This window comes from Buceros rhinoceros, unplaced genomic scaffold, assembly GCF_000710305.1.
Source record: "Buceros rhinoceros silvestris isolate BGI_N320 unplaced genomic scaffold, ASM71030v1 scaffold7393, whole genome shotgun sequence".
Taxonomy (NCBI): Eukaryota; Metazoa; Chordata; class Aves; order Bucerotiformes; family Bucerotidae; genus Buceros; species Buceros rhinoceros.
In genome coordinates this window covers 5572-19791 of record NW_010401732.1, presented here as the reverse complement: position 1 = coordinate 19791, position 14220 = coordinate 5572, and the positions used below count along the sequence as shown (strand labels likewise).

Sequence of the window (14220 nt, the reverse complement as noted above, 5' to 3'; positions counted from 1 at the left end):
AATAAAATAAGAACTTTTGACACCAATGTTAAAATAATAAATAACTTCACTTATTTAAAGTGGAAGAAATCACGATGGTTCATATGCCGTCAGAATCTTAAAACTTGAACTTCTAATAGTTCAAGTATTAAGAAATCATTTAATTGTTGGAGAAAAAAGAGGAATAGTTCTGCTATATAGCCTTTTTGAAGGATAAGATAAACAGAACTTGATGCCTGTGGAGAACACAAAGTGACTTAAATAGATGGTTTGAAAAAACTATTATGTTTGTCACTTTGTGTTACCTGCTTGAATTTCCACTGAGAATTTCTACAAACATGGTAAATTGAGATAAACCAAAAACTCGTTTTTGGTATTCGTTGTGGCTTCATACGGACTTTGTAAATGCCCAGTTAAGTAGTCAGATGGTTTATTTCTGACAATAAGCATCTTCTTTTTCTGTTCTTTGATAGCCACGAGCTGTCGCTGGTTTTCGAGGAACAGTACGATATGCATCAATCAATGCTCATAGAAACAGAGTGAGTATCTCACCTTACATCATCTCCATCTCATGTATCTGAAAGCCTTCAGTAATGCAGTTGCTACCGATTTCCTTTTTCGTAGTCATATGTGTGTATTTATTATGTAGAAATTAATACTTATAGATTTTGGGAAAGGATAATATACAGTAGTCGAGGGTAAAAAAAGTTCTTGTTTTAGAAATAATAGTGGTTTTAATAGTTACCTTTGATGTTCAGGAAGTTAATCAATTGAAAAGGTGAAGTTGCTGAGGTTTATAAAATGCTTAATGTCCAGTATGTTGTCTTAACATCATACACTCAGAAAGTCTGAATAATCAGCGCTTCCACTCTAGAGATGTTTTTTAATACTCTTGAACTTCTGCTTTGTTTCTCTGTATCTTCTATGGAAATTTACTTGTATGTTTCTACTTAAAACAGTTAACGGATTTAAGATGAACTTGTTTTACAGCATTGATTGTACTAATTTTTCTAAGTCTCCAGAGCAGTAAAGAATCTATCTTCCCTTTTGTCCTATTGGTATTTATAAGAGGCATTAGAATAATATTTCTTTCTCACAGGAAATTGGTCGGCATGATGACCTCTGGTCCCTGTTCTACATGTTAGTGGAATTTGTGGTTGGGCAACTGCCTTGGAGAAAAATAAAAGATAAGGTAAGCCTAGAAGTGAAACCAGAGAGTTCAAGGGAGGTTTATTCTGGATTGCAAGCAAATGCTGTGATAAAGATTCGAACTAATTCCTTATTCATTAATTTGAACGTTACATTTCCCAGTGTTTTCTAGTGTTGCGGTATGTATGTGATACACGTACTGTGATGACCCAATATACACCAAAAAAGTGACTGAGCTCCAGATGATGCCACAGGGTATTTAAATCTTTAAAATGTGCTTTTTAGAAGTTCGTGATATTAGGCAGCAAGCACAGCAAAAAATTAAATGGCTTTTCATATTGAATTTCAAGTTTGCACATTATTTTCCATGTGCATTAGGGCATCTCTTATCTTGCTATCTGCTGTAGAGAATGGCCTTCCTCAGTACCATTCAGCGTAATGTGCTTACCCATCCTTCTGGCCAGCAGGGTATCGAATGGCTCTAAGATACGAGGTGAATATATTGTACCAGAGATTGAAGGTGTCTTAATGTTTGTTGTGTTATTTACTCCTAGGAGCAAGTGGGCTCCATTAAAGAAAGGTACGAGCACAGACTTATGTTGAAACATCTTCCTCAAGAATTCAGCATCTTTCTAGATCACATTTCTAATTTAGATTACTTTACGAAGCCTGATTACCAGGTAAAGCTCTTTACTGTTTTTGTCTTTCTGATTTCAAAATTTTCTGCTGTTTCATCTTCAGTTTCCTTTGATTTCATTGTGTAGTCTTGGTATTGATTATGGATAGTGCCATCACAAAGTTATGTTAATGGCTGTGTAGTGCCATGGAAACTGTGGTTCAAAGATGTCTAACACAGTGCATGCACTCAGAGATTAGCAGGATAACACGTCACCATGATAGAGACAGCCCAGTAATTTACAGTCCTCCCTTGATCACGGAACGTTTGCAGTTATGTAGCTGCAGCCTGAACCTTACGATATGATCTTGCAATATGTGCTTTAGACCAGAGCAGGGTAGTTTTGTTTAGAGCAGTGAGAAAGTGCTTTACGTTCCATGGTCGTTTAAGCCCTGGTCTTAAAAATTACTTCAGAGAGGCTGCTTATGGTTTACAGGAAGAGGAGAATAAAGGGAAGTACATATGGGACAGAATGTGAACCATGGCATTGTGCAGTTCAGTAGGGTTTCAGAACCTAGATGGCACAACAAAGGTTCTTGAGGGTAAGGATAAAATGGATACAACCACTTTATACCAGAAAAGTGTGTCAAACTTCCTGTCAATTTTAAATTACCAACAGGTATATGATTGTAGAGGAGGCCAGAGAAATGTTTTCAGAATCCTAGACTGGAAAAAAGAATGAAAACTACTTTTAGCCTTTAGGTGAGGGGAAAAAAAACCCAATTAATTTTAGAATTGTTGTGAAGTAAGATATGATGCAATATGGACACAGTCTTCCCACCAGTGACCAGAATGAGACAAAGTTTTTTTTTGCAAGGAGAGGAAAATAGATGCAATTTCTTTCACTGTCATGGACACAAATTGTTCTTTGATTATGCTTTTTCATAGCATTAAATGACGGTGGAAAGGTTCCAGTGTGACATTTCTGTGGGATGAAGTTCAGCATTAGATAAAGTAACCGATACATGGTTCTAAATAATAAAAATGTGTGAATTAGGAAATCAGTATCCTTTCCTACGCAATACTCACTCATTTCCTTGGTTTCTAATGGTGTTACCAAGTATATTCTTTTATATTCCTCTGCTGAAGAGCCTTTGGATGTTATTCTGCAGCAATGTAGTCATGCCTCTCTGTGTGTGCATGTGTCTGTCTTTTTATGAAAGCCTATGGTGTATCTTTGCCTCTCTCTAGTGATAAAAACACAGATGTTTGTTTGAGATTTTTTTTTTAAACTAAAACAGAATTTTGCTTATCTTGACTTTGAAACTTTGAAAAATGAGAAATGATTTATGTAAAGAGCTGTGTCCTTATTTTGGAAAATTGTTGTTAGTCAAAACCTTAAAGAAGACACATGTTAAAATATTACAGGAGAAGATCTCTTAATTGTGTGGGCTCTTAGCCAAAAATGAGGCTTATTAACATCTATGTTCATTTTCAGCTGCTCATGTCTGTATTTGACAACAGCATGAAAACGTTTGAGGTTAGTGAAAGTGACCCTTTTGACTGGGAGAAGAGTGGGGCTGATGGCTCTCTGACAACAACAACAACTTCTACCACGCCTCAGTTACACACCCGTCTTACTCCAGCTGCGATTGGGTACGTATGCGCATTGTGGTCACCTGAAAAGCAGCAATGGCAGTAGACATCAGTAGGATGTTGAATAGGTAGAGGAGTGGAGGTTTGGGAGGTTTGAAATGTTAACCTTTTTAAGGTCCATGTTTATACTATCCTGAAAGATCAGCACTGCATTCCTAAATTTATAGTAATAAAAAATAGTAGCACAGAAAATTGCATGTAAATTTGCTAGTCCATCCTTTGCTAAATCACATTTTGTGAAACTGCATGATTGTTCTGAGTTTAACAGCCTGAAATAAACCCATTGTTTTCTGTAAGCCTGGAATAAACTACTAGCTCAGTTTCCTTATAACTTTGAAAAATTAATGGATCTTTGTAGGAAATTTGCAAGTAGCTTTTGGTCGTGTTTAAAACAATATTTAATATGGTCTTTGAGACCTCCTGTAATTAATTGTTCTACAAGATGTGATGTTTAATAATACACATACTTGTCTCAGGGGATTGGAGAATGTAAGAGGTGTTTATGGGTGAGGAGGAAGATTTGTGCCTGTTCTAGGCCTTGAGTAGATCAACTTTTTATCTAAGAGTGATGAAGATTGTGACATGGGAATTTTAACAATGTGGTGAGGCTGAAGAACACCAGAATTTCATGTAGAATATATTAAATTCTCAATATTTCAAGGTAATTTAAAAGGTGTTAAATGTTAGTCAAGACATTAACTGGTGTTAATGTTAGACGGGTGTATAGCGTGCACAGTTGAACAGACTGAAGTTGATAGGGATTTTGTATATGGCTCGGTCCCGTTATCATGCTAAGCATCACAGTGAAATTATTGATAGTCTTGGCTGCAGTTAACAATTTTGGTGACTGTGAAGGAATGACTTTTAATTGACCTTCTGACCATTCACTTTTTAGGAACTGCATTGCTTCAGTTTCAGATACTGAGCTAAGCCTTAGCACTTGAGTTGGGGCTAAGGCAACAGGACTGCAGAACTTTACTTTACTTTAAACTTAACTTAACTTTACTTTAAAATGGAATGTTAGTGTTATGCCTGTGTTTTGATTATCAAAAATTAGACCAAAATAGCACTTTGATAAGAATAGTGATTAAAACTGCATTTAGTTGGCTGAGTGATCTCTCTTCCTCACGCAGAATGTTTTGTTATTCTGCCAGACTTTAGGGAAAAGGAAACTATAGTATGAAAGTTGCCAATATTTTTTTTTTTTTAATAGAATCATAGAATGTTTTGGGTTGGAAGGGACCTTCAGAGCTCATCTAGTCCAACCCCCCTGCAGTGATAAGAATCATCTTCAACTACAGATCAAGCTGCCCAGAGCCCTGTCCAACTTGACGTGGAATGTTTCTATGGGTGGGGGGGCATCCACTACCTCTCAGGGCAATCTGTTCCAGTGTTTTACCACCCTCATTGTAAAAAAAATTTCATCCTTATATCAAGTCTAAGAAAAATATATGCAGAAGAAAAAAGAAAATAGAAAAAAAAATCATATGTAGAAGAGTCAGGAGTGAAGTTGAGCCTGGATGCAATCTCCAACAAATTTTCTTAGAAGTTGCTTTTAAGTGATTAGTTTTTTGATTTACGCCTTTTATTATGTCCCTAAATTAAAAAAAAAACAACCTGCTAAAGCCAAGAATGAGGATTTTTTTATATTAAATAAATTACAAGATTTGGTTTTCTACAGAATCATGCTTTTAATTGTAAATTTTTGTTTCTTTCTTTCTTTTAACAGAGTAGAAAATAATTTCAAGAAACATGTGAGAGTCTCAATGTTTACTTTTCTGATTTCTTTTTTTAAACGACTTTTGTAGAATTGCCAATGCCACTCCTATCCCAGGAGATTTGCTGCGAGAAAACACAGATGAAGTCTTTCCTGACGAACAGCTCAGTGATGGAGAGAATGGTATTCCAGTTGGAGTCTCACCAGAAAGACTACCTGGATCCCCTGGGCATCAGCGTCCTCAGGAAAAAGATGTTTGGGAAGAGATGGATGCCAACAGAAACAAAATAAAACTAGGAATCTGTAAGGTACTTGCAAATCTGCATTGTGAAGACCCTTGATAAGCCAGAATGGTCTAAGAAAACAAGATTTGTGGTAGAGAGAACACACTTTAATAGAGCAATTTATATACTGGAACAAGCAGACAAACTTGTTCACTTTATTGGGTTTTTGTGATGAATAATGGATTACTGATAACGTGAGATTCTTTGCAGTTTATTCATACTAATGTTATTCAGACATGATTTTGAATCTTGCTCCCTGGATGAAACTAAAGCAAATTTCTTGCTTCTTGCATGTGTAGAAGTTAGATACTGCACATACAAAAAGGAATTAAATGTTACTCTTCTACTGACAAACTGGCAGTGTCCATGTAACTCACTCGGTGGTTTTGTCTCCATGAGATATGATACCTTCGTACTGATCCAAAGAGGTTCATGGGCTAATCTTCGGAAGAGAATGCTGCTTAATTTTGAAAAGTGGTCTCTGACAAGTGGTTGCTGTCTTCCTTGCTCACAATAACAACATTTAATAATTGGACGAATGTAGCCTGGTTTCTTGATATAAAATTTTGAACATGAAGAGGTACTGAAATGGTTAGCTAGGAGAGCTGTCTAGTTTTGAGGCTGTTACTACTTGTATACTAGAAAAAATGTGTTATGTGAAAGAATAAGGCATGGTGCCTATTTTAGAATATGCTTATTTGATTGTTTTTTTTCCAAAGAGGGGGAAGGGAGATTGTTGTAGTTTAAACAAAGGCAGTTTCTGTTAGTTATACCTGTAAGAAAAGCTGAGAGAGTTGGGATTCGTCAGCCTGGAGGAGAGAATGCTCCAGACAGACCTTATTGTGACCTTTCAATATTTACAGGGGACCTATAAGAAAGATGGGGACAATCTTTTTAGCAGGGCTTGTTGCGACAGGACAAGGGGTGATGGTTTTATACTAAAAGAGAGGAGGTTTAGACTAGATGTAAGGAAGAAATATTTTACAGTGGGGGCACAGGTTGCCATGAGAGGCGGTAGAAGTCCCATCCCTGGGAACATTCCAGGTCAGGCTATACGAGACTCTGAGCAACCTGATCTAATTGAAGATGTCCCTGCTCACTGCAGGGGGATTGAACTGGATGACCTTTGAAGGTCCCTTCCGACCCAAAGTGTTCTATGGTCATGATTTCCCAGCTTTAAATCATGTCCAATTAGTATACAATATGGAATGTGACTGGACTAAAACATAGTTCTAAGTCACACAAATATCTAGTAGATTTAGTGTATGACAGTTTTATGTCTTCCAGAGAATCATAAAAACAGCTTGGAAGCTAAGTTCTTTTTAATAAGAGCGCTTGACTGTCAAGTGGATTGAAGATGCTACTAAGTGCTGGCTTTCAGACTATTATTAATGAAAATTTCAGAGATGGGTGTGAAAGAGTAAATTTAAGAGTACTGCTGGGTTTTGAGACTTCTCAGACCTACCCAGAACTAGTATGTTGCTAGTATTTTCTCTGTTGCAGGTGTGTGCTGGAGCATATCTGAACTACCTTAACTATGGTATGAACTTAAGGACTGTTCCAGATACACACTGGCTTGCCAAGGGCTAAAAAACCTCGACCCTATTCACCATATAGTACTTTGTTTTCCTCTGTTTTGCTGCTCACTATAGTGAGTTAAATTTTTACTTTAATTTTTGCACAGGCTGCCACAGAGGAGGAAAATAGCCACGGGCCAGCGAATGGAATGCTTAATGCACCGAGTCTTGGTTCTCCAGTTCGTGTTCGTTCAGAGACTACCCAGTTAGACAGAGATGTCTCGCTGGTGCGAAAGTTACGTTCAATTCACAGCTTTGAACTGGAGAAACGTCTGATTTTGGAGTCAAAGCCGGACACTGATAAATTTCTTAAGACCTGGTAAAGAAATTATTTTATTCTTATGCTTAGATCTTTTCAGGTCATGTAGTTAAGATACTACCATCTTCTCTCTGCTGTGTGAAAACCAGGAGTGGAGCTGTTGACTTACGCTTATGTAAACTGCAGCACAGTACTTGCTGAATTTGTTTGATGAAGCAGGTTATGCAAAGCTAAATAAGGAATCAGTCAAAACAATCAATAGCATTCTTCTTGAAAGCATCTACTAACTGCTGCTGAAGACATCTGTGTTTTCTGTTCTGCTTTGAGTCTCTGCTTTGTAGCATAAATTAAGTACAGTGGACATCTGGTGGTAGGCTCACCACTGAGCTGGTATCCACTCACTGTGCTTTTTTCTGGTAATTAGATTCATAATGCAGTATAATATATTACAATTACACTTACAATGTGTCCAAATCTCTAAGACCATCTGCTCATTTTTACTTGACGTCAGAGTTATTTGTCTCAAATTGTGGATGTTTCAACCATTGTAGATTTGTTCTAAAATATGACAACAAATTTCAGTATAAATCTAATTTTCCTCTATTGAAAAAACTCAAATGTAGCTTACATTATTTAATTATTTCTTAACTAATTCAGATATTAACTTATTTTCTTAAGTTTGGAGAAGAGGCAGAAAGACTTGAATGCTGCGGCAGAGACTCCTGTTACCGCTGTTTCTCAGAAAGCACCAATTCCTGCTCCTGTGACTGCCCGCCTGGACCGTGTTTGGCAATATGATGAAGAGTATCTTCCAGATGCTTCAAAGCCTGAGTCAGCCAATTCTCCAGAACATGTTGATGGTGTTATTAGCAGTGGATTTGTAGCTGTCAACTTAAGCTCCTGCAGGCAGGAGGTTGATTCTAAGGAATGGGTGATAATAGATAAGGAACGAGACTTGCAGGACTTTAGGACAAATGAGGCTTTTGGACACAAAACGACTGGAAGCCCCTCAGATGAAGAGCCAGAGGTATTACAAGTTCTAGAGGAGTCCCCTCCGGAAGAACAGCCCAAACAGGGTGGTTGGGCAGGAAACAGTGTCCAGGCCAAGAACCAAACCTCAGGGACAGAGTTTGTTCTAGCTGTGGAGTGTCATCCTGCTGTTTCTGAACAGCTAACAGATAAATTGGAACTTCTGTCTGGAGCTGCTGGACAGCTTCTTGCAGCCACCCCTACAAGTCCTATGGAAGCTCAAGCAGAAGGAGCACTCACTCCGGTAAGAAAAATGGTGGCTGGTTTGGTTTTTTTTTTTTCTTTTCACCCTCTCGTTATTCAGAATTATATGAGGAGACAGTGAGGGAAAAGGCAGTGACTAAAATACAATAGCATAGCAGAAATTCCTAGTTTCATCAGGTACGGGACTTGATTCTTGAGGACTGATCTTCCATGTTCTGTTATATGAGTATTTACGTTCTCCCATGGAAGTGGCTATTGGTTCTGCAGGTATGATCCACAGAACTGACCTCAATTAAAAAAAAAGAAGTAATTTATATATATATATAAGAAGCTCTTTATGCAGTGATTCCTAATCAGTGAGAGATACACATGCAAATATATATTTGCAGTACGTGAATATAAAATGACAATGAATATATAAAATACTGTGCTATGTGTTTCACGTGTAGGAAAAGCCTAAGTGGTTAAAAGTTAAAGAAACAGAGTTACTTGCTCTCACCATCATTGGTGTAGTGTTTTCTTCTGGAATTCCCTTCTTCCTCTTGCTTCTGAATTTTCTCATAGTTCTTATACAAAAAACTTCTTCGGTTTTTAAAAGTTGTTACCACTTCTCACTTCCAAGATAGTTTTGCAGTTACTGCCTTTCACTGAGAGTTTTCTCGCCACTAAGACAGATTGCTTTACTTCCATCGCATCTTCTTCTTGGCTTTCTCCATCTTTTCTAAAGAATTCTCATTTGCAGTTCTTGAACATTTCCTCTTTTTGTCCTCTGTCGCTGATTCTAAACAAATACTTCTTTGGCTTTACTTGGGAGGAAGTGAGATTAATGGGTAAGTGATTAGGTATCAGCTCCTGGTGTTTATTGCTCCCCTTTTCTCAATAGATATTGTGTCTTCTGTGATATAAAGGGCAATTCTTTCAAGCTCCTTTGAGCCGAGAAACCTGGCTTTACTTCTCCTTCACTTATCACCGCTTTTTGTGGAGGTTGTAGCCTGCTCATTAGAAAAAAGAAAATTGTCACCAACCACTCTTTTTTATAAGGTGTAGAATACGCTTTACAGTGAAAATTAACTACATCTGTACAGTAAAGGTCAAATACGTAATTTTTTTCATGGAAAATGCAAGATCATATCTTTCATACAAGATTGTATTTAGATATACTTTGTGAATTGTGTCGTTTATAGAAGATTCATTTTGTATGATTCAAAATACAGAACGGTGTTAAACAACAGAAGATTTTTGAAATTTACATTGAAATATTAGTTTCATGAAAGAGTTTTTTGATGGGTTAGAAACTTGTAAAGGTGAAAAATTAATTTAAATTTCTCAGTTGGTTCAATTTGTGGATTTTAAAGTTAGTTTTAGTAAAACAGGCAAGAAAGAGCAACATATAGTCTGTATAAAATACTAGTTATCAGATGTTTTTGTTTTGAAAGCCATTAAGAAACAGCTTGCAATTTTGTATGCAAATGCATTATCCCCCTTTATATAAACTTGGCTATTTTTGAGGAAATGGCTACTTTACTTAAAACTGCAAGTAGATTTGATATAAATATCATGAACTGCACTGCAAATAATGGACGGTATCTTTATCTGGAAGGGAAGATGATTCTGAACATGGAAGCAGGAATAATTGTAAACAAGGCCAATAATTAAAAGATGTTTTGGAAGAAATACTAGTTGAAGTAGCCATGGGCGTGAGATTATATTTTAGTTTGACTTTGCAAGCAGGTAAGGGATATTTGTCATGACCTCAAAAATGGGAGGAATTAATATGGTTTATATTATCCTGGAAGAGCAAATAGTCCTGTGAGTGCAAGATGAATGGCAGGAAGGAACTTGCTGTTTTGAAGGGGATTTGTGTGGAATTGAAGATATAAACTGGGAATAAAGGAAACAGAAATTATTTGGCTGATTTAGAAACTGGGACAGAGCTTGTCTGTGCAGCGTGTCTATTCCAACAGCGATGGCTATTTGTGGTAGTCTTCCATCTATTTCATTAGCCCTTGAAAGCCAAACAAAGCCCAGGAGGATATTTGGGGGTGAGATGTTCTTTCTGTCCTTCGTTGATGGTATTGCACTTCATGGAAGATACCTCAGTATTCCTTGAGGTGTGTACCGGAACCTAGCTGTTTTTCCACGTGAGTGTTCTAGTCATTTCACAGGGAGATAGTGTATGTGTGGCTCTTCAGACAATACTTCTCTCTATTCCAGAGTCCTGGTAACCTTAGGGAGCTGTGTGGTAGAGGCCTCTTCCTTCTTCCTCAAAGCATTTATCCATCTGAAACTGTTCTTTGAACGTGATCCTTTTTGTGGATCAGATGTTCTTTTCTTTAGTAATTTTATCTAGGTAATGCCTTCCTGGCAATGCAAATAATGGATAAAGCATGCTGTTTTACTTTTCTACTGATCTAATGGTATTGCTCAGAGCAGGCTTGGATCCAAGAAATTATGGTAGTATAATGGCCTAATTTAATTTCTGAAACAGTTTTCTAATTTCTAAACGGCTTGAAACGGTAGGACATGTCAGCATTCATGGTCATCATGCTTGTGAATATACATTCCATATGGATTTGTACTGACCTGCTTCACTATCGCTTAGGAGAAAGTACGATGAGCTATGTTCTCATTTTTCTTTTTTACTCTGATGATTCTTCTTTATCCTTTATTTCTTTCAGGGCTTTATTGCTCACTGTTTAAGTAAAAAGTAGTAATAAGAATGTTTCTGTATGAGAAAGTGAAAGTTCGTATACTCACACATACTTTTATTTTCTCCTGAAGGAAAAACATTGCTGGGCTGCACTACTTCCATTTGTAGATATATTATCTTCCTGAATTGTGTTTTTCTTACCTGTTTCACACATCAACAGCATTCTAATAAGAATAGAAAGTCATAGCAGTTCAGGAAAGAAACCTGGCTTGGGGATGAGCAAGTTTCAGGCACAGGAAATTACAGCAAATTATGCTATTATGACAAAAACCCTGCAGGTAGGAGAACTAATTTTCGCGTTATCAGTTATGGTTTTTCCAGTTGCAATACAGATTCTGTGTGCTACCAGCAAATACCAGTTTGATTTGGCTCAGTCACGGGTACATGGTCACATTTCTCTTAAACTATTCAGAGCAAGCTAGGGTATATATGCTGACTTTATGCTTTCATAATGGCTCCATGTTGACTTTAGCTGCAGGAGCACAGACAGTACCTGATTTGCTGTAATATCTGCTGGTATGAAGTTAATCTGTCGAAAGAATTTGAACTAATCTAGACTGATGGTGAATTTATACTGGAGCAGTGCTTTGTGTCGTACAGCTCTAGTTTTCTTTTCCTTGATGTGCTACAAAGGGCCTAAAGCTGGACTTGCTCATTAATTTACTGTGTTTGTAATGAATTGCAGTGAACTCCATGCAACGCATGTTCAAAACTTTGCTAATATGTTATTATTTCATCAAAGAAATAGTAGTGGACTTGGAAGTTATTGAATATGTAATAGCTAATTCCATTTTCATCTTCAGTTTAAATTAAACAAGAGTTAGCTCTGGTCACACTTGCTTGACAACCTAATACCATATATGTATCTGGAAGGTTATAAAAGAAGTTTGACTGTGTGACTTTGTTTTTATTATTTAGAAATATTGCTGAAATGAACATTTTGTACATTAAGGTTCTATTATGTTTTATCAAAAACCTGCTGGTAAATTTCCATCTATTTGAGTCCCAAGTCCTTCTATTTTCATGTACCTTCTATCCTCAGTTGCTGCTTTTATGAGACACTGGAAATACTTTTTTTTTTTTTCCCCCCTCCAGTTGAGATACAGCTGTGCTTTAGGATTGGCACAGTTGGAAATACCTTTCCCTTGGAAACCAAAATGCTTGATAAGTGGTCTCTGTTTCCAAGGAATACAGGTTAGAATTGCAAATACCATGGTGGGAAACAGAAAATCACCTTCATGAAGCTTACAAAAAGCTATAGGTTTATTAGAATCATCAATAACCAATTTTAAAATGTACTTTCTCTAAAGTAATTAGTTTGGAACACTTTTGATTTTACCATTCCTGGTTGTTTGTTTTTTTTCTTCTGGTTCTTTGTTTGTTTGGTTGTTTTTCATTTCTAAATGCTTGAATGATGTAGTTCAAGATGAAGCAATTGTTTGTGGATTCTCCAGACCAGTGTATCCTTCAAGTTCAGTTCCATATTTGAGAAATTTCATCAAAATTGTTTAATACTCATCTTACTGGTTAATCCCGTCAGCTATGGTTCTTAATAGACGCTGCTATAGCCATAGTTGTACAGTCACGTTTGTAAAGGCTGCAACACTAAAAATGCAGTCAAATCAGAAAACAGTGTTGTTGCATGGATGTGCTAAGCATCTGCAAAGACCAGTCATCAACTAGTTTGTGTATGCAATGTCCTTGGGACAGACTGTGTTAGTTTACCAGATTTGCTCTAGATTGTTATCGATTAACTGGCTGACGGTAGGAGCCAGCTAGAGAAAGGATGCTCACTGTTGGTTTTGAAACTGGTTTGGTTTTTTTTTAAGTCGATGGAAAATATGAATATTAGAATTAAGATACCTTTTAAATTATCAACTTCTAGCCTGTAAGGGAGTTGTGAATATGGTCTTCTCAGAAAATACATGTAGACGGGAATCAAACAAAAATTATCAAAATATTTATTTTTAAACCTTGTTTTCTTCCTCACCATATTGTTCTCACAGCTCAACTCATCTCATATGCTGCATTTCTCCACTCCAAGAATTTCAAGTCCCATCTTCCGCACCATGAGCCCTATAGCCTATCTATCCATCCACTCGGACCCTCTGAAAGAGGCTGGTTTACCAAGGAGTCAATCAGCTGAGAGCTACTCCTCTTCCTCCCGCTCAACTGGTCGTAGGCAGCTTCCTGTCATTCCCTGTGGCAACAAGTTCCCCCCTGTCATTCGCATCTCAAAAGTTCAACTTCAGCAGGTGAATAAGCCTTGTCTTCATACAGGTGACTGCATTGTAGCAGTCATCTGCAAAGTTTAATGTTTTCAGTTGCTCGGCACACTCTGGTAGTAGGCATATGCTAGTCATACTGCTGTACGCAACAATCTAAAGAATACTCTGAAAGATCAAGTTAGGAAATAAGAATGCATCTTGTTCAGGAAGGACTCAGGAATACTCTGTGAGGAAAATATGTTTTCCTACTCAGAAGAGGTGAAATTAGAGAGAGGAATATTTAAAGAGCTGTTATTCAGGCTGTGATCTGGAGCACCAAGCATCTCTGGATGTTCTGGAAGAGAAGCTCACTTTTAAAATCTGGAAGACAAATTTTTTTCCTTCTTTCAAAGAGATAAAAATCTCTCTTTTTTAAATGTATTTCTGTAATCAGTACCAGGTGGATTTTGAATTGGGAATACATTTTTTAATTTTCAACTACCTTGGATTATTTTAATGTCAGAAAAAAGGATCTAGAGATAATCAAATTGCTGCTTTGGGAATGAACAAATAATGAATTGTTCCACTGCTTGCAGTGTGCAAAGTGAAGGTGACTATTATCAGGGGGTCATAATGAAAAATGTCACTACAGAAAGGGGACTTTTAATAATTTTTTCTTCCCAGTTTCATTTTGGTATGAAAAAAGATGAGGCTTAGAACCGTAATCCAAGTTAACCATAATTTGTGTATTGGTCACAAAAATACTGAGAATTGCTAAGCGGCATAACAGGTAAAGCAGTATGACATAGCAGTAGTGCAGAAGACTAACATAT

At 37.0% G+C, this 14220-nt stretch overlaps 1 protein-coding gene across 1 annotated transcript; it reads left to right on the top strand.

Moving 5' to 3' along the window:
• Nucleotides 1-452: 452 nt before the first annotated feature.
• LOC104490120 (tau-tubulin kinase 2-like) lies at nt 453-13435 on the top strand (the record flags this gene model as incomplete). Its single annotated transcript, XM_010132367.1, has 8 exons — nt 453-518; nt 1079-1171; nt 1683-1808; nt 3243-3400; nt 5209-5425; nt 7086-7297; nt 7916-8510; nt 13187-13435. Coding segments are annotated over 8 exons (1716 nt in total), but the record flags the coding sequence as incomplete, so codon positions are not given.
• Nucleotides 13436-14220: the final 785 nt, after the last annotated feature.